We start from the raw sequence: 26,663 nt of genomic DNA, 5'->3' as shown, positions 1-26,663 counted from the left end.
GTGCTGTCACTGCTGGGTGACTCCACTAGACTGAGTTCTTTGGGACAAGCAACATATTTGTGTTTTTATCTCCTATGCCTGGTCCCCATCCACCCACCCACCTGCCCACCCATTTAGTTATTCGGCTAATAGTGACTAGGTACCTGCTCTGAGTCCCCGCCCTCATGGAGCTTGCATCCTAATGGTACACAGCTGGTATTCAGTAAATATATCCTGAAGATATGCATTGCTCCCTCTACTATAAAACTCATGGCATGCCAGATACCATTATATGTGCCTTATACTTAATAACTTATTACAACTTAATAACTCTATTAGGTAGTACTATGACTATCACCATTTCCCAGATTTGAAAAACTAAGGCACAGAGAGGTGTTAAGTCCCCCTGACACAGAGCCAGTAAGTGCAAGAGTCTGGATTTGAACCCCGAGCCAGCTCTCTCAAATCACGGCACCATGTTGCCTCTCAGATGTATCCTTACTGCTGTGATATTAGTTAGAAAGCTCGGGACAAGCTGATAAATCAAGTCTTTTACGCTGTATCTCTTGGGCTTTGTGGTGCAGGCCCAGGCCATCAGCTTTGCCTATACCACTGGGAGTAAATCGCCCCCTCTTTTATCCAATAGGGAGGCAGGGGTGGTGCTGGAACCACCACCAAATTCGTCTCAACCCACATTGGTCCCCAGTCCTCTGAGAAGGAGGACAACCTTCAAGTGTTTCTTGCATCCTCAGAGGAGTGCGGAGTGCCCTATCTAATGTTGACAGGAAGTATCAGAAAAAGACTCATACGTCATAAGCAAGACGTGTGTGAGGCAGCCCCTAAGGTGTGGCCGACAGCTGAGGCTTTCCGGTCTCCATGCTGACAGCTTTCAGACTTCACCCCATTTCCCTGCCTTTTCTGGACTTTCTCTTCAGATTAAGGGCTCAGATGAGTTTTAAAGGACTTGTCAGAGATTTGGGGAGGGCCTGAAATTCTTGTCTCGCATCAAAATAGACGGGGAACAGGCAGTGCTGAGCCCCCCAACACACCCCGTGAAGCCATGGGATGCTGGTTGCTGAGGCCATTTTAAAGACGGAGCTGGAGGGCAGCCCTGCTTCAAGCACCAAGGGGACAGCCACACATGTGCTCCTTCACTCTTCTCCAACCTACCCATGGGGGTCCAGAACACAAAGAACTGCCCTGGAAGCTTCAAAAGACTCAGCAAGGTATGGCCCCGGGTTCATTTGCATGTTTGTCAATCACAGAAAAACCTCTCCATACCTCAAACTTCGCATGGGATTTTAACAACGTGGGCAGATAGTTGCTGTTCCTGTAGGTGAACAGATAGGGATTCTCCTGCAGAGAAAGGTAATGCATTGTAACCACGATCCAGAAATCTGTATCCTATAATCACCAACTTTTATCACCCAGCAATGCCTTTGGCCAATCGGAAACATTCATACCATCCTTTAAAGGATGAGAGAAACATTCTCTGGCTTTTCTTCTCTGTACTGCCCATTAGTTCCCTGAAGGAGCTCATTAACATTTTGAAATTTCCCATTTGCAGCAGTCAGCATCTTTTGCTCTCTACCCGAGGTTCATGCCAACAGGCAAAGTAGGTATATTTCCATGAAAAGAGAACCTAATCTTAAGTTTCCTGAGAGCCAAGGCAAAGAGGAAAAGAGGGTGAATTATACAGTTCTTACAGCCTGGTAACAAAAACTTACCAATTCATCAATAAAGCCAAAAATTTGACTAGCATTAAGTGATAAAAAAGAATTCTATTCATTTACATTCAGTTATTTTTTCATTAATTTATTCAGCAACATTAACTCTATACCTACTATATATTACGCACATATTTAAGATATGCATCTTAGCATTTGGGGCCAAGTGAGCTGTGGCTTTGTTCCTATGGCCTCTACAAGCACGGAAGGGGCCTCAGTTCTGTTAAAACAGCTCTCCTGGCCCACAGGTATAAACCTTAGGGGTGCCCAGGCCCAGAAGAACAGACCCGAGACTCTAACGGGCTAATGTCTCAACCAGGTAAGACCCACTTCGCAGCAAAGCCCCCTGCTTTGTGCCCCCACCTTTCTCCCCAACTCAGCAGGAGATGCCGCCCCCCGCCCCCCCGCCCCTTCCAGTCCTTGCTTACCTGAGAGGGACATTTCACTGGCCTTCTCTCTTTTGCACTGAATGGCTCATCTTTCTGTCCTGCTGGCTCCATCTAGAAAAGAAGGTGATGTTTAGAACCGAAAAGTCTTACACGGGTGGCGGCATCCTAGGGTACCACTGAGAAAGGCTCATTAGCTCAGTGTTTCTCAGGGTGTGACCCTGGGCGGGCAGCATCAGCATCACCTGGGAACACGTTAGAAATGGCAAATTCCCAGCCCGCAACTCTGGGGTGGGGTCCAGCTCCCTGTGCTTTATCAAGCCCTCCAGGGATTCTGATGCATGCTCAAGTTGAGGCCCACTGCGGGAGAGGAACCACTGATTCCCAGCCCACCCCTCCTGTTACAGGGGAAACTGAACACCAGGGAGGCTGAGCTCACACAAGGACATGGATGTCCAGATTCCACCAAATCGCTCTCATAGGGTCACCGGCTACCTGATCACCCAGGAGCCAGTTATTCAGCTTGATGTCGCATCCCCCTCCTTGCTGCCCTGCCACTGGCCGGCTCCCTGATTAAATTTCCCATAGAGGAGAGTAGGAATGTGAAGGAAGGGCAAATAAATGTCTCTCATGTAAACCAGCAGGGAATGAATGAAACCCTCTGTCACCTGGCAAGCCCCATGTTTTTACCTGGGACACAGAGGTACAGTGACATGGGACATAGCACGGCACCACGCTGACAACTAGAGTGTCTAGCAATTCAGGAACAGTGATAGTGGTACCAGCGGCTGATAGAGGCAGCTACTTAAATGATAACTGAAGCCTATCTAACAACATGGACAAAAAGTGTATGGGGTACCCGCCAGAGAAAGCAGCAGAGGATCGGCTCAGGTAAAAGCATTGGAGGGAAGATCGAAAAATGAAGGCGGTTGGAGAATTCAATGGAGCAAGGATTTTAAGTTCCTTCTGTTATTTTTAAATGTTCATTATACATTTGTAAACACTTAACAGAAAAATACAGTGGCTTTGAGAGATCACAGGTTTTCTCTTGTACGCGCCGTCTTCTACTGTTTGGGGACCTCATGTTTGCTGCCAGCCCTGCTGCCCAGAGAAGCTGGGCTCCTAGGTCACCGGGTCCCTCCTCTCCCCTCTGCTCCCCTCCCACAGACCTTGACGGGGGACAAAAGAGGCAGGAGGCTACAGGATGGAGCCCCCCATCTGGCTCCGTCACGGGCTCTGCCATCTTCCACGAGCCGTTTAGATTCCTCAGCAATGTCTCATCCCGGCATCCGTGACCAGCAAACAAGAAGCAGGGAAAGAACTTTACCTTCTCAGGTAACCTTCCTTCACCCAAAGGGACAGGGTCAGATAAGAAGGTGTAATTAACCTTCTGTAAAAAGGAGTGGCAACCTTCTGCTCAGGGGGTGGAGGAGGAACTGCACTCCCCATCTCCTTTCAGTTTTATTCTGATGGTGGACACTCCTAAGTATGGGATTCCAACCCAGAACTTTCAGGGCCGCTCTGAAAGGGAGGCTCAGTGGGCCTGAGTTGGTGGCCCAAGGTCGAAGTGGCCTGACTTCTCTTCTCCAATCTTTCAAGAATTTAATCAATAATAGAATCTGGAAAGAAATGTTGAGAAAGCCACGTTGTGATCATTTTAGTCAAATGGATATAACAGAACCTAATTTTTTAAGGACTCCAAAGGAAAATTCATAGGTTTTCCCAATAAACCCATTTGCACTAAGAACCTTGTCCTAAATGTCTCTTTATCCGTCACCTCCATCCTTCCTGCTGTCATTCATCCCCTTTACACACGCTCTGACCCTCCATCCTCAGGATGGAAAATGACTCGGCTATATCAAATGACCCTTTGCGTGTCCCCCCATCCACCATCTTGCACCGCACACGCCCGCACACACCCTGGGGACACTGGTCTTGTCCTCTTGCTCCACTCTTCAGCCCTTTAATTGCTCGCATCTCTTCTGCACAGCCTCCCTGCCCCCGAGATGAACTGGAGCGCGGCAGGGGTCGGGGGATGACCTTAGACATGCTCGCAAGAGTCCCGCTTGACTGTGAACCCTCCTCACCTCGCCCTGCGGCTCTGGCACTAGCGCAGGGCTGGGAATAAGGTGGGGGGCCGTGACCGCTGGACCTGGCAATTGAGTCCCCACAGGTGGGTCTCATCGACACTACGGTTACATAAGAGTTATCAGAAGTCACTGAGGAGGCAGGAAGGGGCCAGGGAATGAATTACGTCCCAAACACAAAATCCTCCTCTGCTTCGTGCCAGGAGCTCAGCTTCCGTCTGGGTGGCTCATGCAGCCAGGTGTGTTTCCGAAGCAGGGCCGCTCACGATGTCTGCGTGCGTGTGTGTGTGGTTTTCCTTCACTGGCCCTCAGAGCTTACGCGCACCTCGGGACTTGGCCCGGGGAGCAGACACTGTGTGGCCCTGCACGGTCGCCACCATCGCTGTGTCCTAGGTCGAGGCCAAGCAGAGAAGCGGTAGAAGCTGGGCCCCTCTGGTCACAGCGATTCTGCTGGCCCCTCTCTGCTCCCCGTGTAAGAGGGTGGCCCTCACTCGGGGCTCTTGTGTGTCTGTAAATGTGGGCATGACGGACATAGCTGGCTTTTACCTCTGTAGTCGCAGTTAAGCCCAACACCACAGAGGCACACAGAGGTGGGGGCAGGGAGGCTCCTGGCCTCCCCATGTACCTGGGAGGACACAGGAGGGAACCCAAGGGTGAACGGCTCCTATATTTTCCAAGGTCCTCTGAGGCTGGCAAATAGAGAAAATGGGGCCCAGAAAGACCACAGGACTCACCTCAAGAAACAACCAAAAGCACAGCTGGACTCAGAACCCAGGTTTTCTGGCTCCTTACCCAGTGCCCTTTCCCCTAACCTGTTACCTTCTCAATTTCTTATAAATTAACCTGCAGGAGCTGTCCATGTGTTCTGGCAGCTGTGCTCACTCGGGAGCCGTGGGATGGTCTGGCATTTTGCCCGAGAGGAAGCCAGGGGACACGCTTCCCTCCTCACTGGCTCGGCTACAGGGACCTCGAGGCCTCTCCCTGGGAAATGACTGCTGGTTCGTTGGGCAGGTAACTGCCCACCTAGGAAAGCCGCCTCCTCCCCAAAGCCCCTGGGACACCTACTGGGTCCCAGTCCTTTGGCCTTGAGTGTGAGACCTCCTGTTGCCCTCTGGGCACCTGCCCATCCACACCCTCGAGTGGGTTTCAGGACGCTGTGCATGCCGTGTGCCTGTCTGATTGCACAGGGCACTTCATTCATTCGCGGGGCCTCCTTATCCCGTTCCTCTCCCACCACCCCTTGCTAGTGCATTTTATTCTGTTCACACAGCTCCTCTTGCCTGGGAATGCCAGCCCCACCTCCTCTGACATATTCCCCCCCAGCCCAGGCCGACAAAGCCAATTCCAGTCCCACCCTCATGGGGCTGTCCTGGCCTCTTGCCCATATCCCTTCTGGGTACTCTGTCCAGGGCATGACCCTGTTCCTGCCGTGCCCTTCCAGCTATTCGCTAGGCCATCTGGTGTGTCTCCTGTATCTTCCTCGGACCCAGCGTAGGGTAGGCACCCTCTAGGCTTTCTTTTGTTGCTTGGGAGAAAGGTAACACAGGAGGAGAGAGGTTTGGCTGAGCTGGAAGAATCAGCCCTCCTCCCCCAGAGAGAGGGTGGAGGGAGACGAACAGCAAAGTGGTTTTCTGGGGCCTGACTGCTCAGGGGTCAGGCCCACCAACAAGGGTCCTTGTTCAAAGAAATCAAATGCCTTCTCTGAAGGCTAGTGTGACTCCATCAATCCGGGCTGCCTGGGCCGGCCCCTGCCCTCCCTGCTGTCTTACTGGCCACCGCACACCCAACTACAGCTGCTCATAGGACTCAGCACAGCACCTCAGTTTGAGGAGATGGAGAGAAATTTTTCTAATGCAAGGAAGAAGAAAACCAAGTTGCTGTCACTGGAATTCTAGGACAGTTTGGATGGGAAAAAAATAAATGGCAAAATCAGGTCTCTGTCTGGTGCTCTGGAGAGGTTCAAAGTTTTGACGGAACATTCCATCCACGGACTAATCCCAGACAGCCCTGGGGGACCTTCAGAGTCTGGGGGAAGCCCGTCACAGTCAGAGTAAGAAGGGCCACCCAGGGTGAATACTCGCTGTGGGCCAGGAGGGAGCTCTACACTCTCCACGTGTTGGGTCGGGGGTTTCACAGGAAGGGAGCTGAGACCCTAAGTTCACACAGCTTGTGAGAGCTTTGAACCCAGGTCTTCATCACTCCACACTCACCCCAGGCACCACCCTGGGCATTGGAAACTTAAGTGTAAAATGAGGGAGAGCTGGACCAGGTTGCTATGCAAGCCTTCTCCCTAGTGCCCCGCTCCAAGTGAGGTCTCCCAGACAGATGCCAAGGAAACGTTCCTGCGTCTGGAAAGAGCAGGACTGAGGCTGCCCACGGAGCCGTGCTCACTGTCAGGGCTGCAGCCCAGCTTCCGGGAAGAGGAGGTGACACTCCCAGGTGGTCCCAGATGGGCTGTCACTGGATGTGGGAGGGACCCCTGATAGCCCAGAATCATCATCCTGGGGTCCTGCTGGGGTCCTTCAACCCCTCCATCAGAGCCGTGAGCAGACGGGGCACGACAGCCGAGGCCCTGCTTCTCCTCCCATAGACTAAACCCCAGGCTGGCAGGGCAGCGCCCTGGGATCCCCAGCCACTCACCATGCTGTTCCAGAGAGTCAAGGCGAGGACGGTGGGATCCAGGAGTAGTCGCTCCCCCTGGAAGAGAACCAGATGAGAAGTCCCATGTGCCCCCAGGGATGGGACAGCCCTGCCGCACACTCTGAAGCTCTCCCGGCAGAGATGGGGGTCCTGATGCACCCAGATTCCATCTCTCAGCCCTCCCCATCAATAATGGCGGGGACTTATAGGCTAGGAGGTGAGGGTCTATAGGGGCACATCACACTTCTGGCCACCCCTCATCATTGTGGCGTTGTACATACCGAACTAAACAGCAGAAGGAGGTGACAGGGAAGTGATTCAGGTATGGTCTGAGTAGGAGAGGGGGACGGCAACTAATATTCCTCCTCCTATTAAACATCACTGAAGTCCTGGAGGGACACAATGACTCCAATAGCAGGAGCCAGGAGCCTGGAGGGAGGGGCTGTCCCAGATGTACAGTGCTGAAGCCCCAGAGGCGTCAGAGACCTTGCTGAGCTGAGCACGTGTGCACCCACCACAGCGCTTGTGGTGTGCACGGCCCCCCAGGGGTAAGGGGCGTTTGCCCAGTGACCTGGGTGAGGAAACAACTCAAAGTACCCTCCCTTGCAGGGATAGATGTGGAGGTGCCTGCAGGGGGAGGAGTGCAGTGTGGTGCCTGGAAATTCCACCCTGAAGAGTCACCATAGCTGAGAGATACTGCAGGCTGCCAAGAACCAGGCGCCGCTCTAAGGTCCTCACATGTATTTAATCATCCTGACAACCACTCTAGCAGGCGGAATGTTAATAACGGCCCTGATTTCACAGATGAGGAACCAAAGCACAGAGAGTTCAAACAACTTGCCCAAGGTCACACAGCCGGCCCATCCCAAAGCCAGAAGCCGTCTGGCTGGAGTCCATGCTCTTTACCTCTGGGCGGCTCTGCGTCTCGGAACCTTCCTCACGGGGCTATCCAACCCCACGGGGAAGTTGTCCAAAAAGTATAAGAGAGCACTGCAGCATTTCCCCCTGAGACTACACATCCTGGGCTCGGTGAAGCTCAACTGGTTTGGGAGGAGAGGGCAGGGGAGGGGGAGGGGGAGGGGGAGGGAGGGGGTGTGGGCCAGGCCCTCACTCACCGAGGGTGGCGGCAGGGCTGTCTCGTAGAAGAAAGGCTGGAAAACCACTGCGAAGGACTTCTGCTCGTTGTACTTGCTGGAGGCCAGGAGCTGTTCCCAGGTTTCCTGAAGAAAGGAGCACCAGCGAGGCTCAGCCTGCCCCATCCTCACACCAGGGAGTTCCCAGGAGCCCCCCCGGTCAGAATCACCCACCCATGCTCTTCTGAATCACATGCTACTGGGAAGCTCCCTCTCATCTCACACTTCAGGGCCCTTTGATGAACTAAATCAGGTTTTCATTTTCCTCTGAAGTCCAGCATCAGGTAAGACCTGAGAACTATTCTCTGGGAGCTCAAGAAGTATACGCCAGCCCAGTATGTAGCTAGGGTCCCCACTCTCTCTTCAAGGGCTGAGTTCTGTAGAAGGATGTGCTATTAACCACTCAAAAAATGTCATGTCCAAAGCAATAGAAATGACATACAGCTTCATATAGAAAACTTCTCATAGAAAACTGCTTCTTAAATAAAAATCATCATGTAAACACATGTCAATGGGAACCGTGCTTTGCACTGTTTGCTGGGGGGGATGGAGGCTTCCGCTGAGCCACCCACACTGTCTTGGGGTCTCTCCTGTAAACTAGACGCACATCTTCAGCAGCCAGACCGTAGTCCGGGCTGCAGTCTGGGCATAAGCCTAGTCCAGGCAAACCCGTCCACCAGCCACAGATGCAGCGGCAGAAGGGGTGATGACGACCGAAAGCATCTCGGAACGATCTGCAGAATTCTTCAGCATCTTTTACCGTAGGTACCACCACCACCCTCCACTTCCATCCACTCCCCCCGCATTCCACCAGTACGGCAGTTCCCACTTTACATGCAGGAAAATCAAGTCAGCACCTGGAAGTGACGCAAGAGTAGCTGCTGTCTTTCGCTCCTGACTTTCAGTTCTGACTTCAGCTGGTGGGGTCCTACATCAGCAAACATGCACCCTAACTGCTCCCACCACCCCTGTTCTCATGACCACCTGCCCCCGTGAGCCAACAGGCAGTGTCCCAGAGTACGCTCACCTGATAGGCCCACTGGGTCACAACCTTGGACAGCTGCGAGGTCTCCCCTGAGCACCTGCAGGGTTCGGCCGTGGGACTGCAGGTTAAAACAAGCGGGAAGTGAGCGTGGATGCCGCGTGGGGCCGTTTAGACTCCCTCTTGGAGGAAGGTGGGGCTGGGGGCACTGGGAGTTGCTTTGGGAGCCGGGGAAGGGGAAGTCGGAAGTCTTAGACGGCCCAGGAGAAGGAAGGAAGGAAGGAAGCACACGTTGGGGAGAAAAAAGGGTGCGTTATGGAGACGCTCCCTCTCACTTCATCTCCTGATGCACCGCCTCCCTCACTGCTCCTTCCCCAGAAACCCACCTCCTGTTCTCCCCTCCCCTGCTCTGAGCCCTTCCTTCGCCTTCCTTCCTCTTCAAACCCCCCATCCTCTCCGCACTGTCCTCTCCTTTCCGTTGCCACCACCTACGACGCCCCTGCCCTGACTTTATCCACGTGAACTCCTTTTCCACATGCCAAGTCAGAAATCTCAGGATCTGGGTTCAGAAAGTTTAAATTCTCTGAAAAATCTCAGAAATACATGGGAATCAAGTTGTGTGAAAATAAAATACAATTAGACGAAATTGTCTTTCCAATTTCTGGAAATAATACTTCTTGGCTTACAGCTGTTTTGCCCAAGCTGGTTTTTAAACTCTCAAGTCACTCTGGTGGGGGTAGGGCACCTGTCACTACGTCAACCAGGCTGCATATTTCATCCTTTAACTCAGTCCCCAAAACAGTGCGGCAGAGGGCCCCTTCCGCAGCCTGACTGCCCCCGCTGGCTGTGTGATCTCACACACGGCGCTTTGTCTCTCTCCGACTCCAGGCCTTGGATCAGTTGATGCACGTGAGGTGCCCCACGCAGTGCCTGGTGTGTGGCACCAGTTGACAAATGCTGGTCCCTTTCCACTTCCCTTCTTACCTGAGCGGAGTCCCCTGATGCGAGCCCCTCAGAGCCTCGGAGAGATCCACCAGGTTCACAAATGCTTTGGGGACCTAGGGGGATACGAGGGGCAAGATGAGCATCTGTAAAGTCCCTGCCCTGCGGCCTCTCTGGAACCCCTGGTTTGAGCCTAGTTTGGGGTCTGGTTGAACATGACGGGACTCTCCTTGGTTAAACAGGCAGGCCCTTTGGGACATGGTTGGTTGGGGTCAGTTCGAAGCTGTCAGCTCTGTCGGCTGCGCCATCCAGAAATGTGTCATTCACCGCCCCTCATGGTGGGCAGGGCACCTCCCCAACACAGGGCAGCAAGACCCAGTGGTAATGGGACTGTGGGCCCTCTTCCTCCCTAGGGCAAGACGGGGAAGGTGAGAACCCTGAGCTTCCCTGGGATTTTGCAGTGCTCACACTAGTCACTTAGGGAAGCCTTGAGAGTTCTCAAGGTCCCTGCAGGCTCCAGGCCATCACTGCCCCAGACACAGAGCCGGGCCTCAGGAAAGAGAGGGTCACAGAGACCCCAGGGAGGAACAGGGCTGTTTCCTCCCTCCTCCCCAGGGGCCTCTCTTAGTAATATCCTTTGCACGAGTGAAGAGCTCTATCTGTGACCCGTGTTTTCATCAAAAGCACTCCAGAGCCTTCCCTTTCCCTGGGGTCATGGTCTCCCTCCTGGGAGTCCATTTCCCCGTCCTGGTGGCGGCCATTTGGAAGAAACCAGAACCGGTCCCACCAACCCACGGAAGCGCAGCTTCTCCCGGGTGTTGCAGGTGCCCGTGAGGGAGCTCCGGGTGCCTGGTCCCACCAAGCTGAGGGGGCTGCCAACCTCACCTCCTGATGCAGGTAGTCCAGCATTCTCGTCAGCTGGTCCATGCTGCTCGTCACGTGTCTTTGCTGTGGAAGGAGAAATGTTCTGAGTGTGGGTGGGGACGGGGGACACGGGACAAAGATGCCCAGGCTCACGCTGGCCTGTGCCTTCCCCTCTCCAACCCCCATCCCCCCTCAACAGAGATGATCGTAACAAAAGCCCCATCTAGACCCTAGTTTCCCACACACAAGTGTAGAGTTTCCAGAGCTTCCTGGGAATTTTTTTGTCCATTCTCTGACTTCCCCAACACATCACCCACCAGGAAAAAAGTAAACTCTCCCAAATGAGAAGTTCCGTGTCAGGGAAGGGCAAACCCAAAGTCAAGGCAATTCTAAAGCTCACACGAGGGATATGAGACCAGATTTATTCCCAAAGATTGATGGAATCACTTTGATCTGAAGAAAATCAGGTCCAAAGGGGGAACGCTTGGATTTAAGGACCCAGATGAACCTCAAAACTTCCACATGGCACTCTTACCAGACCTTTCCCTGCCACATCTGCCCTAAGAAAAGGGCTCCTGTCACTGAGCATTTAAAGACACCTCCTTTCCACCCAATTCCTTGCAGGTAATGAAAATAAACAAATGAGAGCCCTTCAAAAAACGACCCTGGTTTACCTTTTCAGTGTAAAAACAAAACCAAACAAAAATAAACTTTGCAACAAGCCAGATACCTAAGCTGCCTGCAAACCTGCTGTCCCCTGAGGCGACTTGGCTCAGACAGGAAGACAAAGCAGGCCTAGCAGCCATTCTGTTTCCTGGGTGGGGGACACAGGCGGTGACTCTGGAGACAGCTGCCCATCAGTCGGGCTGGGACTGCGTGGAGGGCAGCCTCCCGCCCCTGTGTCCCCTCTTTGGTGTGAGGCTGTCCTCTGGAAGCCAGTCCAGCCCAACCTGCTGCCATAGCCAGCAACAAAGCCTTCTGTCTCATTGTTTCTCTCCCTGAGCATGACATTAAGCATGACTTTCCCTTCTTAGGAGTCATAGGAACTTTGGTCTAGAAAGGTCCTCACTGCCTGTATCATATTCAGGGCATCCCTCTTCCCTCAGGGAATCCCTGAAGGGGCCTCCCCAGACTGCAAACCCTGATTTAGAAACCTCTTAGTCAAGGTGCTGATTCACTGCTACAGAGTGAATCAGGGCCCACCTAGGCTTTCCAGGTATTGAATGGTTGTCCTTGGGGCACCAACTGTCCCTGTTCCTTAGTGGAAGACATGATGCTCCTATAAAATGTCCCCTGCCTATAAGGTCACACATGATAAACTCCTCCATAACTCGAAGTCAGGAAAAAGCTTATTTCTTCAAAAGAACTTACACATTTCCATATTTTGCCCCCAGAATCAGAAGAATGCTCTGTTATCAAACATGTGCCTGCAACCATGCTTAACTTTTTCTACCAAGTTATTTATCTGGGATTTATTCCACGAAGTAGGATTATTCAGTCAAAAGACACAAACACTTTTAGGTTTCTTGAGTCATACTGCCAGCGTGTCCTCCAAAATGTTGACACCTGTTTCTAAAGGCATCTGCAACGAATAAATGGGTATATTTTTGAAACCAAGTGTTGTCATCCATTAGATACCTTAAACTACAACTTGCTTAACAAATAATGAACTGTAACCTGCCTTCACTGATCAAGCTCCCTTTAATTGTTTTTAAAAAAAACTTGCATGTCCTCCAAGCATTCCATGGCCTAAACAATAAGATGTTTGCCCAAGTTGTGTTTCAGGAACTTGGAGTCAGCTGTTCACTGGCTCGAGCTCCAACTGGACAAGACTGGTTGAGACCTCCAACTGGGCGTGTGTTGAGTGTCCCATCAGTGACCTTCTGACATCAGAGGGCCCAGAACATGTTAACACTACCATTTTCTGAACATGCATCCCATGAAGAAGCATGTGTCCCCTGAAGAAGCATGGAGCTTAGTTGCACCTGCTCAGAGTGATTACCTCACCTGTTTCTTCTCTCCAGTCATCTATCCCCCACATCCCCCACATCCCCCACATTCCCCATGCCTCGGACTGCCCTGCGTCTTTATCCCATAAATATCCCGAGGTGGATTTGAGATTTGTTCTCACATCTCCTCACTTGGCTGCCTGTTGAATAAATCTTTTCTTTCTGCAAACCTCGGTGTCCCAGCATTTGGCCTGTCATGCATGGGGCAAACAAACTTGATTCAGTAACAGAGTTTTGCAGTGTGAGGCTTTGTTTTTCTTTTCCTTTATTTTTTCTCTTCTTGCAATTTTGTTCTTACTCCATATAACTAGACTTTAACTGGAGAACAGTAAGCAAGAGTCCAGACCCTAAAAGCATCCCTGTGTCACTGCTATGAGCCAGGTTACTAGTCACCTCTGAAGCACCTGCCTTTGAATTGCTGCATCCACCATAGCAGCCCTGAGGAAGCACCATCACTGCCTAATGAATGGTTCCTGGTCTCACTCTCTTATGACTTTGGTCTTAAGAAATCCCTAAAGAACACATGTGGACACAAGCCCTTGTCTATTCCCCATGAAAGGAGCCCAAAGGTCTCTTAGGGGAGGAAAATTCCAGGTGCTAAGTAGGGCAGGACAGGAGTTTAACATTTCTTCTTGACAATAAAATACCTTTTTCTCACATGAACTCTTTTAGGAAACCTGCCACATGTATGCCACAGTTAAAGGCAGAGCTGCTCTGTGAGGTCGGGTGGAAGCCTGCAGCCCCTGGGACTCTGCAGGACAACCCCTGAGGGAGAGGCCATGCCTGGGATGTGCTTTGGGGATGCAGAAGTGCTGTGTAAGAGCTTCTCAGATGGGGGATCCTGGTTAGCTGTGTCCAGAAGCGCCACCAGGAAGGCTAGGAGGTGAGGGCTGGGTCTGGGCTGCAGAAGCAAGAGTGCAGAAGTGAAGGGAGGAACCAGCCCACCCGGGCCAAGGAGGCCGAGAGCCAGAACCATGAGCCACAATGTCCTTTGGGGGAAATGGAAGTGCAGGTGGGATTTATTCTAGGCTCCAAAGCCTTGGTGGTCTTTGTGCAAAAGGAAAATCAAGACGGGAAGAAAAATGCAATACAGTGGGAATTTGAGTGGATGATAGCAAACATCGCTTCAGTGAGTTCAGTTTACAGAGATTAAGTCACTGGTAGGTAGCCATTTAGAAATCAGGAGTGGAGCATAACTACTTTTGTCATATGTTTACAACCAATTAAAAGTGTGAGGTTCTAAGTGTGAATAAACCTAATCCATATGTATCAACATGACTAGATCCTGAGGGAATTTCACATACTGATAAAAAATCACTGGCTTTGATAACAACAAGTGTTGGAAAGGTTGTAGGGAACGGGTGCGCTCAGACACTGGTGAGAATATGTGATATTGTCATTTGTAATACGAGGTATATATTTGGTCTTTGTCCCCTTTTACGGCACAGAGCTCATAAACCTTTGGAATTTCGTAAGTGATGAGAGTATAAAAGTGTATTTTGCTATGTTAATGAGGTGACTTTGGGGCTACGCCTAAGGATGGGGGCTGGTTGCCAGGAGAACCAACCCTGGGATCAGAGAGTTGGAATTTTCAGTCCCCCAGCCTATGACCACCACCCAACCTGGGGCTGGAAGTTGAATCAATTGCCGTTGGCCAATTTTAGTCAATCCTGACTATGTAACGAAGCTCCATAAAAGCACAAAAGGATGGGTTCAGAGAGCTTCCCTGTTGGTGACCACCTGCAGGTGCTGGAGAGTAGCCCACCTGGAGAGAGCATGGAAGCTTCTTGCTCTTTCCCCATACCTTGCACTATGCATTTCTTCCATCTGGCTGTTCCTGAATTATATCCTTTTATAATAAACCAAGAACCTAGTAAGTAAAATGTCTCCCTGGGTTCTAAGAGCCACTCTAGAAAATTAATTGAACTCAAGGAGGGGCTTGTTGGAACCTCCAATCTATAGCCAGTTGGGCAGAAGCTCAGGTGACAACCCGGACTTGGGATTGGCATCTGAAATGGGGGGTGGGGACAGTCTTGCAGGACTGAGCTCCTAACCTGTGGGCTCTGATGCTGTCTCCAGGTAGGTCGTGTCAGAAGTGAGCTGAATTGTAGGACACCCAGCTGGTGTCTGAGAATTGCTTGGTGGTGTGGAAAAGCCCCTTATATGTAGGGATTGGTCCCAGGATATTAGAATATAAAGGTGTTTAGCTCCTTTGGAGGGCAATTAGGCAGTCCTTTAAGACTTAAAGTGTATGTATCTGATGACCAGCAATTCTATGTTTACGAATCTACTCAAGGCACTTTCTTCAAACTGCTTTGATCATGACCCACAGTGTGAGATATGTTTCACATCACAACCCGGTACAAACATATCTATATATAAATGAAGCAAAAATAATCACGAACCAACACTTACCTTACTACATGCAATGAACTCTAATATTTTATAGTTGATTCTAGTCTATTTCTTTTTTTATAATTTTTGGTTAAATCAGTCTTTTAAACTGATTTTTGACCCACTAATATACTTCCATCTATAATCTGAAATATAATAAATTACATTGTAATTGAATACAATGAAATATAATCACTGTATTTTGAAAACCACCATGTTAAGTAAATGAACAAGATTGTTTATATTAGTGGAAAACTAGAAACACCTAAATGGCCATCAATACAGAAATAGTGAAATAAAATGTAGTAAATGTACACAGTGGGATACTATTTAGGAAGTAACAGGAATAAACTCAATCCATATGTATCAACATGACGATCTCAAAAACACTTGATTAGTGAAAAAATATTGTTCAGTAGTACATACGATATAATACTATTTATGTTAAATCCCTCTCTTATATACACACACATAAAGGAATACTAGGATTTATAGATATGCAAAAAGTTTGGAAATAAAAAGAGAGAGAGGATTGGAGGTGGTGGCTAAAGGGGATTTTAGCTTTAACTATAATGTTTCATTTTTTAAAAGAAGAAAGCATCTGTGCATTGTGTAACTAAAATTTAATAAAAATAAATAATGCATAAATGGACACATGCACGCAGGAATACATCATGTACGTATTCAAGAATGCATGTAATGTATTGAAGGAACAAACACACGAAAGAATGCAAGAATTCACATAGGAATGCTTGAACACAAGAAAAAATATATGGAAGAAATCATGAATGAGTGTAAGTATCAATGAATACATTCAAATATTAAAAAATCAAACAAATGCCAGCATGAACAAACTCATCATAAATACAATAATGTGTGCCTGCGTGTAAGAAGAGAGAATGAATTGATGCATGAATAGATAATTTATGGATGGATGAATGGATGCATGGATGGATGGATGCGTGGATATATAGAGGAATGCAGCAATGCCTAAGTGCTTGTTTGAGCATTTCAGTGCATGACTGTGTAAATTCACGAGTAAATGTTGGTGTGCGTAATGGCCAAAGTGCAGGGGGTGGTGCAGAGAATAAACAGGGCATGGAAATTTCGCTTGGTATGGGAGAAAACAGAGGTGAAGTAGAATAAGCTTCAAGATCTATACGCCACAAACCCAGGAGACCTGCAGGACTATTGTTTAACAAGAGCTGATGAGGGAAGGTGGGCTTCTGTCAGCGTTCTCCCAGGGCCTAACATGACCAAAGGGAGGGGATTTGGGTGGTGGAGCAGGGGTCATGGGGCGTTTGGAGGAAGGCAAGAGTACGTATTTGGGAGAGGGGCACAGAAAGGAAGAGGACAGCATCTCAAGAAACTTCACCCTTGTCTGTGCCATGGCCTGGTGGAAGCCCTGGAAGGCTGCTGAAAGGACAGTGGGCAGGTAATTGAGCTGCCGTTAAGTGGCAGGGCCAGCTTGGTGGTAGTCAGGCTTCAGGCTCCAGAAGAGTCATCTGTGTGCCATTTATGTCACCATAGCCTAGGCCTCTAAGCCACCCTCTCACTTTCAATTGATCCTAACCTGGACACTTGTCAATAAAGACTTAAGTCATAGTCAGTCACCCACATAAACATTTTAAAAGTCACATGTTTCATATCTCATTCCTGGCAACGCCAAAGAGCCTGGAAGATATAGTCTACCTAATAAACAACTAGACAACTTCCCACTAAAACTAGAGATCACGGTGAACTAGAGTTCAAGAGGTGTTATTGAAAGTACTACTTTGTGGCTTCCCTGGTGGCGCAGTGGTTGAGAGTCCGCCTGCCAATGCAGGGGACACGGGTTTGTGCCCTGGTCCGGGAAGATCCCACATGCCGCGGAGCAGCTGGGCCCGTGAGCCATGGCCGCTGAGCTTGCGCGTCTGGAGCCTGTGCTCCGCAACTGGAGAGGCCACAACAGTGAGAGGCCCGCGTACCGCAAAAAAAAAAAGTACTGCTTTATTTCCTAAGTTCAGCATTTAAATGAAATCAGAGTTAAAAGAGGCAAAATGATTTTTTAACTAGGAAGCGGATTTTCCTCAGTTGCAGAATGATCATTGACTCAGCTTATCTATACCATGGTTTCCTTTTCCTGAATGGTAGGGATGGTAAGTTAAAAACACCTCTCCCTCAATATGTTTCCTTGAGCCCTTAGATATCTGTCTGTCTCTCTACCTGCCTGCCTGCCTGCCTGCCCTAACTCTGAAACAGGTGCTATCAGGCCCAGCCTGCCAGTTGTAGATCAGGCAGGTTTAGTTCCTTCTGCACCCACCCCAGCATGTGCAATCCCTCTGCCTCCCAGCCTGTGGTTTACCTGTTGGGCGGAGGGACACAGGTGACACTGGCTAGTGTTACTGAAGAACACACTGATGAGCTTCCAGTCATTCTGAAAGTCAAGTTGCTGGAAGAAAGGACAAGAGCATCAAAAAGAGATGGTGGTGAAACCTGAAGCCAAAACAACTGCTTGCTTTGCCTGTCTTTCCATTTCATACACCCACCCCCATAAAACCATATGTATGGATTTTTTTTCTCCAAAAGGAGATGTATATGGTGGGAATTTAAAGTGGTATAAACTGCTCTACAAGGCAGTTTGGCAAAACTTATCAAAACCTTTTTTTTTTTTTAAAGGGCTTACCATTCGATCCAAGCCTTGTTCATAAGAGTCAAAAATTGGAAACAATATAAATGTCTAAAACAGAGGACTGCTGTGTAAGTTGTGGAATGCTCATAAGACAAAACACCATGTAGTTGTTAAAATGATGCTGGAAAACATAAGTATTGTCATGGGAAATATGATACTGAGAAAAGCAGATTATAAAAAGCTTCTACATCTAGTAACATCCCTATTTTAAAAAATATATACAGATAAACATGCTTGGAAAAACTGTGAAAGGGAATGTACACCAAGTTGGGAACAGTAATTCTCTCTGGGTATCATGTTTAAGGATGATTTTAATATTCTTCTGTTTGTGTTTTCTGATCTTTCTCTAATGAACATGTGTTATGTGGAACAAAAAATAAACTTCTGTTTTTTAAGAGGCAGCATGGTGTACTTGAGGAGCATTGGATATGAATGAGGCACTTTTAGATTTTAGCTCTTAACTTGCTGAGTGAACTCGGACGGGTCACAGGACTTTTGGGGACTTCAGTTTCCTCATCTGTAAAATTACAGGATTGGATTCAAGCCCTCCCAGCCATTTTCCAGAATGTTACGACCATTCCAGAAATTCAGGAAGTCTCTTGTGAGGAGGAAACCAACGTTTTATGGCATCACTCCTGTAATTGTCCCTGTCCTTGTATAACCTGGAATGACCTGGCTTGAACGCCTGAACTCTTTAATGAATGCGTGACTGGCCTTAACAGTGGTTTCCCTTGGTTCCAGTGGTCCAGGCTGAGACCCTGGTTAGAGCCAGCTTGGTAGCAAGGCTTGCCTTGACTTGATACTTGTTCATAAGGAGAGCACAAAGGATTAGAGGTGGCTAATTACAAGCCCATATGTGAGTTTCTGAGTAAAGAGTGTCTGAAGTGCTAGAAGAGTGGAGACCAGGGCCCCAGCATGTATGTTACAGAAGCCTCCACCCAAGAACTAAAATGGGTATCGTAATTAATAACGACAGCAGTGGCCACTTTAGTGACCATGACAGCTGCAGCCTTGCACTGAGCACTGCCTCTGTGCCAGGCACATCCAACACCTCATTGAATCCACCCTAAGCCCTGTGATGCAGGTCCTTTTATTACTCGCATTTCATAAGTGGGAGAACTGAGGCTCAGAGAGGTTAAGCGCCTTACCCAACATCACACAGCTAATAGGTGGAAATTCAGGATTCACACTCAGACTGGTCTCCCTCTGGAACCCAAGCTGTCAACCACCTTGCTGAGCAAGAAGTTATTTAGCCCCCCTGCTGACTTTCGGCAGGACCATATTGTGAACATGAGAAGTGGCCCTGGATTTTACTGGCCTCCAGAGAATCACCAGGGGAAAGGCAGTCTTAGAGGGCCCAGGCCACACTGGTTGCCTAGTTCAGGGCATGATGGCCCCGGGGCGTCAGCTGCCTGATTGCCTCTCAGCAAACACAGATGGCCCCCAACAGAGTCGGATGGATTCTTACCTGGTTCTCTTTCATGTTCCTCACCAGCTCTTTTGCCTGAATCCACAAGTCTCTGCATGGAGGGAGGGAAGCAGAGAGAAAAATCAGTTAAATACAACTTCTCTGAGGGCCGGAAGCTTGCCCATCGCCTCAGCCCACATGCCAGTCTCTGAGCGGGAGGCTGCACTACACCACTCCTGGGTTCTGGAGGGCAGACATTTACCTGATTTTTTTTTTTTTTTTTTTTTTTTTTTTTTTTGCGGTACGCGGGCCTCTCACTGTTGTGGCCTCTCCTGTTGCGAAGCACAGGCTCCGGACGCGCAGGCTCAGCGGCCATGGCTCACGGGCCCAGCCGCTCCGCGGCATGTGGGATCTTTCCAGACCGGGGCACGAACCCGTGTCCCCTGCATCGGCAGGTGGACTCTCAACCACTGCACCACCAGGGAAGCCCAACCTGATTTTTTAAGTTAGGCCCATCAAGCAGACTAAAATCAGTGCAGGAGGTAAGCTTCGGCTTTAACACAGATCTCTAGTTTTAAGCCTCTGACTCTTCCAGCCCACCACCCCAAATCCTCCCATCTAGAAACCCAGGACTAACAGGAGTGCACAACCCTGCAAAGTGCCAGAAAAAGAGCTTACTCAGCACCATTACGGGGTACCACTCCCTTCCCAGGGCTGCAGACAGGCCTCAGGACAGATGGATTGAAGTGTCTGATGACATCTGAAAGAACTAAAGAGAGAGCTGGTTTGAGGCTGTGGTCTCGGCATGCGGAGACGGACCCCCTTTGGGGTGAGGTACCAGGGTCATTGTCCCTGTTCCGAAGCATGAGCTGCCTCGGGCTGTGAGGTCAACCTCGTAGCAGGCCCCTAGAAGTAAACGGAGCTGAAAAAAATGAGCATTCGGCAGGTGCTAGGCCAGGCCGAGTGCTAAGCACTTAGGTGTGTGTGAAGGAAACCTGAGGCTGGGGGGAGCCAAGCTAGCTCCCCGAGGTCTCAGGGCTGCCTGAGGCGGCTGGGATCTGAGCCTGAGCTCCCGGACACTGAAGCTCTTCACTGTCCTGTGCTACTGACACGTTCGGGAAAGTGTGCTGGGACAGGGACCCAGGTAGGCTGCCTTCCCGCCACCCTCCCTCCTCCCGAGAGCGACAGCAGGGCGGGAGATCTCCGGGGAACACGCAGAAAACTCATCCCAGAGCTGACAGCCAGAGGACCGCTAAAAATAGTGCTGTCAGGAGCAGCTAGGCTGCGTCTTCTCCCCAGAGAGGAGAGGGCAGACTGGGGAGAGTGTCACGGCAGGGAGGTTGCACTGCCCCACCCCAGTCCCCCTTGCTTTTTGTCCCTGTCCGCGAGTGCCTGGGGCTTCGTGGGAACGGAATCCGGGAGGCGGCTTTAGAGGGGCCGCCTTTGAAGGGAGCTGACACTGTGCAGGCAGCCGATGGGGACCCTCCCACCACTTGGGCCATCAGTATCCTCTCACCTGTCAATCAGATCCTGGAGGGCTGCATACCGGGCCTCAGCCTCTCCTGCTGGATGGTGAGGGCTGAAGGCAGGACCCGTTCCTTATTTATCCTTAGCCTTGCAGGGAGCCTCATAATTCCAGGCCCTTGGTGCAATTCACCAGCTGAACTGACAGGATACCAGCTACCTCACTCGTCCTCACGCTCTGCTCGGTGTCAGCTCAGTAGAGCGTCTGCATTGTCGCCCAAGTCTCCTCACTCTAATTATGGAGTGAAAAGTGGTGTCCCTGCTCTCGACTTGTGAGCACCAAGCATAGGTGACTCTATCCACCAGGCTAATTCAGCTGGCATTAAGGGACTCAGGGGTGCCGGGATGACTTAATCTACTTGCAAGGGACCTCTGATATTAAGTGAAAAATAACCAGGTTAGAGATAGCATATTCCTAAGCACATTCCTATATAACAAGGCCAAAATGTTAACAATGATTATGTCTAGATAACAGGATTACAGTTGGTTTTCATTCTTCTCATTTCATTTTCCTGAATCCAACTGAGATATTTATTTTGTAAGTAAGGGAATTACTACAAAATGAAATAAACTGAAAATTAGAGCTGGGTCTTCTCCTTGGTGTGATGGGGGGTTAGGGGGTGGAGGCAGTGAATGGTGGACAGGTTCCCAGATGAAGTGCTGTAAGTCCAGCCCTGGGGTCCTGGGGGAGAAGGAGCCTCAGGACTCTGGTCCAGCCACCCCCTGACCCCTTTCCCATGTCTCCGAAGCTTAACCCAATGTCTCCTTGAGTCTCTTTGCTCAGGGGCTCTCAGATACGTTTCTCATGCCCTCCTTTCAGGGAATGTGTCTTTTCATACCCTGGCTCCCTATCTGTCCTCTCAGAATGCCTGCCCCTTTCCTCAGGCTCTGCCCCAAGGTGGCAATAGGGTACTCTTCACTAACCGAAATGCTGCTGTGTCGGGAGGGACAGGGACAATCTGGATTCTGGCCATGAAAACACAGAACTCACCGGTCACCACTCCCATGCACACCTGTGATTCCTCGCTTTCAGTCCTGCAAGTAGAAGCCAGCATATAAGCCTCAGACTGCATTTGTCGCCTACCAACCCTTGCCCCCAACTGCTGTGGTCTCTTTCATAACGAGCTTTGGCTTAGCATTGCTCAGGTTCTGGTTTATCCTTCCTGGAGACAGAGACACACCTCACATGGCAATGGAGTCACCAAAAGGGGGTGAGCAGGTCTGGACCCTCCTCTCCGTCCCCGTTAGTCTGGTCCAAAGTTGGAAGAGGATGCAGACCCCGTGTTGAATGAGCCTGACCCTGGTCCAACCCTGCTAGCTTCCTCCAGAGCAGAGCAAGGAGACTGGAAGAAGGAAGCAAGAATCCCACATTTGGCCTTTCCCACTCTTCCTCCCTTATTCCCCTTATTTGGGGGATTCCCGGGCACGGGGAGTGTTGGCCACAGAGGCAGGAGGCTGCATTCTGGTCCCCACTCTGCCGCCTGATCCTAAGCGAGCCTGGAGCAGGTGTCTCCTCCCTGGCCCTCAGGTTTCCCTGCCAATGAAGCAGGGAGATGAGAGCGGATCAGCTCTGAGGCTCCTCTCAACTCTGTTGCTCTGTGGTTCCAGGACAATTACCATTCTTGCTTCTCCAGGTCATCCGTCCCTGAGTCTGGAGGCTGGAAAAGATGCAAGGTGTGAGCAGCCCAGCCAGGGATGGCTGCCGATCCTGTCCTGGGGAGACCTCAGCTGCCTGCCAGACACCCCCTCCCACCAACAAAAGGGAACCCGTGGATCCAGAAAAAGGCCAAACCCACCCATGTTTGTTTTTCAGGGAGGGAAGAAAGAAGGTTAGGTTTTCTCCAAAGCTTGTTGGTTCAAACTCAGAGCAATAAAAGGTATAAACATTTTCTTCAGAATAGAAAACTGGGTGGGAGAGCCTAGACTTAAATGCATCTCTGAAGAATATTAACATCCCACATAGAAACAAAATAGATTGTTCTATTGTGATCTTCCATCATCTAAAATGTATTTGTGTATTGCTTGTCTCCCTTGCCTAGAACGTAAGTGCCATGAGGGCAGGAATTTGTGTCTGTTTTGTCCTTGATTATATTCCTTGGACCTAGAACGGTGTCTGACACATCATAAGTACTCAATATATACTTGCTCGATACTAATTTTTGATGCTTGGGATGTGCCCAGTACACAGGGATGCTTGGAATTGTGCCCAGTACATAGGGATGCTTGGAATTGCTTGGAATTGTGCCCAGGACATAGCAAGTGCCCAGGACATATTAGCTGCTGTCAGTAGTATTATTTTCACAGGTTCTGACACCAGTTTTCTCCCTCAGAACTCCTGGAAGACAGTGTCTGTGGTGCTGACAGGTGACGCTGTACCCACACTACCTACACCCAGCCTGCTGTTGCTTCCCTTCAAAGGACCTGCCTGCCCTTAACAACCCAGCTCCAATGACAGCCATTCAGTCTGTAGAACTGGGCCACACTTCTGGAGCCCTCTTGGGAGGGCAGGCTGATCATGACCTTCCTCTAACTGGGATGGAGTCCTCTCTACTTCTCAATAAGAGGGAGCTTGAAAGGAAAATTTCCAGGGAAAGGTAACACATTAAACAGAAAATCACACACAGATGCAAGTCAGGGAGCATAAGGATGCCAGACAGGAGAAGTCCTGAGGGAGGCCAGCCTCCGGGGCCGAGGCAAGGGGGATAGGCTGTGCCCAAGCAAACGGGACCTGAATGATAGCAGAGGTTTCCCTCAGGAAAGCTGGATGGGGGTGGTGAGGGGAAGGAAAGGAGAGAACAAGAGGAACAAGGTGGAGAGAGTGGGGGAGAGCTCAGGGAGAGGTCACAGAGGGAAGGCTCGGACAAACCCAGCAAACTTCCATGCCACCATTTTGCCTGCTGCCGCCATTTTCTCCCCACACTCTTCATTGGCTGCCTGTACTGGAGACACACAAGTAAGTGAGACACAAGCCCTGGCTTCATGGAATTTGATAGAGTGGATTATAACCTCTCTGACGTGGAAAATGTCTGTGACTCTTAGTTAAGGGGGAAAAAAAGTCACAGCTAGTATATTGCAGTATAACCCTATTTAGGTTATACACACACACACACACACTTGCTCGCTCTCTCTCTCTCTCTCTCTCTCTCACCCTATATGTTGGAGAGTATGTGTGTGTGTGTGTGTTGAGGCAAGAGAAAAGGAGATGTGAATGAGATCTTCCATATTTTATACTATCTACATGTGCTTTGATTTTTTTCTTATACTGAACATGTATCACGAGTGTTAGCTTGAAAATAATTTTGATGAATCTGATCTTTAATGTTCCGTGAGGAAAAGGAAGTCCAGAGCAATGAGACAAACAAGTGCTAGTAATGGACACAAGTAAGTGATCGGCCTTGGCAACAGAAAGCCTCAGGAACTCAAAGCAAAAGCATCAGCCTTACAGACTTCCGTCTTTTTCATTTCACTGTCTTCCATTATTTTTCCCTGGTCTGATGTCTTTTATAAGCCAGGCTAAGCTCATGACAGCTGACTTTCAGGGCAGACAGAGGAAGGTAGCCTCCTAAGAACTGTGTATTCAGGGCTTACCCTGAAGGTTGAGGTGCCCATCAGTGTGATGATAATGATTCTGGGGCTAGGAGACCGTCATGGACTGAAACCGTCTCCCAGCGCCCTGGGCCTCGGGCTCCCAGGAGGAGAAAGGGTGAGCTGAGTGACAGCAGGAGATGTGGGGCTGAATAATTCATGAGCGAAAGAACTCTCTCAGAGCTGGGGCCAGAGAGTGGAAACTGTTGATTGGTTTAACTTTAGAAACCTGACTTGGGGTGGAGATTTCCCCGCAGTGAATTTCCCTGCCCAAGGAAGGAGAATTTGAGGCCTCCAGCTGGTGTCACACATTCCTGGCTCTACGATGTAGCAATCAGCATGCAGGGACACACAGGCTCGGCGGAGTCAGTGTGCTCTGTGTGACATGAAACCTCTCTTCTCATTATTCCAATCCCCCCCTTCACATCCCTCCTACTGGGAAACCTCCACCTTCACCCTCATACACACACACACACACGCACACGCACACGCACAGTCACATGTGCAGTTTTAACACCACCATCACAGGTAGAACAGCACAAGGGCGGGAGCCCTGGCTGCAGATTTCACTGGGCCCTGGTCAGTTTTCTAATGTGAAGTCCCATCCTTTACACACGGCTGGTGCTGTGCGTGGGGTAGCAGGATGGGCCTTGCAGGGAGGAGGCCGGCTGGGCCCAGGGGCAGGGGCTGAGGCTGCAGGGGGTACAGAGTGCAGCAGGGACATGGGAGGACATGGGGAAGGACATGTGGTAGGTAGAGGCAGGAGGAAGGCACAGGAGGCGAGAGGCAGGGGCATCCTGGTTCTGGTGCAGGAGGTAGAGCCGGGCCCCAGGGCAGAGCTGAGAACACCTGATTAGTTGTCTGTTCGGCTGGGGGCTGCTAGGACTTGGGGGGCAGCAGTGCTGAGACCAGAGCAGGTGGGACTGTGGGAAGCCAGGACTGACTGGGGAATCACACTGGCAATTCCGCTCTGCTCTCCAACCCTCTTCTCTTTCTGCTCACCTCCTCTCTCCTCTCTCTTTCCATCCTTCCCTTCTTATTGCTTTCTTTCTCTGTTACCTGACCATATAGAACAATACCACTTACAATCTATTAGCAAAGAAGAGTGTATTTTTAAACATTTACCACGCAGGTAAGGACAGTTTTGTTCTTTATCTCATAAAGAGAAAGTTTAAGAGATTACTTTTAAAATTCTGTGTGACCTTTGACTTAATTTATCATTAGGTTTGATTTTTTAAATGAAACCCCAAAAGTTTCTTCATCCTAATGTAAAGGGAGGCATTCATTTCATTTAAGACAACAACAACATCAAGTCAGAACCCTAGAGTTTAGGATGTTTTCCAACTCAGAGAATGCTCTTCTCTCCCCAAACGAAGCGTTCTGCCTGGTTACTAGGCGCTCATTCAGAAGGTCACCAGTCCCAAACCCTATACCTCCCACCTCCACCTCCTTGACAAACTCACAGTTTCCACATTGCCAATGGCTGCCACAAGTTTAATATCAGAAGGGCTCAGAGAGTGGACTGCAAAGACAAGAACGCATGTAAGAAGGTCAGATCTATATTCCCCACGATGCGGGCCAAGGGCGCCAAATGGGAGAAGCAGACCCACGTCCCCCACCCCAAGGACAGCTGCTGAGGCTGTGTCTGTTGGCTATGGGAGTGGGAAGCTGAAGATCAGGCAGTTGCTGGGAGCCCTGGAAACCTGCTCCAAAGAGGCTCACTCCTCTCTGGAGGCCACACTGCTAACTGGACTCAGTATCTCCAAACAGGTGTCCCATGGAAGGTCACTCACAGCCCTCATTTCCCTCTCACCTGGCCCTCTTTCTGCCTCTTACTTCCCTCTATCCCTTGGCTCTGCATTTCTGGGCCACCATTAATGAGTGAGATAGCAACAAATTAAAATGAAAACCATCTGGGTTCAAAAGGGCTCATGTTAGCTTGAAGGACTCAAAGCCTGTGAACACACATAAACACCAGATGCAAGCTGTATGCAAATAGTACACCAGGAAGCCTCCATGACCTACCTGGGCCCCCAGCATCCTTAGAATTAAGTTTCTTTAGGAACCACTGATATATTCCTTGGTCATGTTATGGGGGCATTCAAGGTAAGCCTCCTAAAGAAGCCACTTCCTAAGAAGTACATCAATTTCTTTTTCTACCCACATTCCTTACATGACAGAATAGTAAGAAGAGCACGCTTAACTGGAAACCCTGGTAAGTCAGTACAATGCAAACATAAACAAATCCATTAAACGCAGTTTATAATGCAGCCACATAATAGGATAAAGCTGGAGAAGAGGACCAGCTCAAGAGCAACATTCACAGCATCCA

General features: G+C 49.8%; 1 protein-coding gene across 1 annotated transcript in view; it reads right to left on the bottom strand.

The window, feature by feature from the left end:
- The window catches only part of PLB1 (phospholipase B1), a 193,667-nt gene that overhangs the window by 76,026 nt on the left and 90,978 nt on the right, over positions 1-26,663 (bottom strand). Inside the window, exons 9-21 of the mRNA XM_082643282.1 lie at positions 25,795-25,853; positions 22,364-22,404; positions 21,738-21,781; positions 19,901-19,991; positions 19,283-19,334; positions 17,488-17,574; positions 10,762-10,824; positions 9,919-9,992; positions 8,980-9,055; positions 7,935-8,039; positions 6,820-6,876; positions 2,135-2,206; positions 1,261-1,335 (exon numbers count right to left, since the gene is read on the bottom strand). Coding sequence (XP_082499408.1) covers positions 1,261-1,335; positions 2,135-2,206; positions 6,820-6,876; positions 7,935-8,039; positions 8,980-9,055; positions 9,919-9,992; positions 10,762-10,824; positions 17,488-17,574; positions 19,283-19,334; positions 19,901-19,991; positions 21,738-21,781; positions 22,364-22,404; positions 25,795-25,853 — 896 coding nt within the window. The remainder of the gene's footprint in view (positions 1-1,260; positions 1,336-2,134; positions 2,207-6,819; positions 6,877-7,934; positions 8,040-8,979; positions 9,056-9,918; positions 9,993-10,761; positions 10,825-17,487; positions 17,575-19,282; positions 19,335-19,900; positions 19,992-21,737; positions 21,782-22,363; positions 22,405-25,794; positions 25,854-26,663) is intronic.

The sequence above is a fragment of the Mesoplodon mirus genome, assembly GCF_964341445.2.
Source record: "Mesoplodon mirus genome assembly, chromosome: 14".
NCBI classification, from domain to species: domain Eukaryota; kingdom Metazoa; phylum Chordata; class Mammalia; order Artiodactyla; family Ziphiidae; genus Mesoplodon; species Mesoplodon mirus.
Note: the sequence above shows the minus strand (reverse complement) of the source record. Positions and strands in the feature narration are given on the sequence as shown.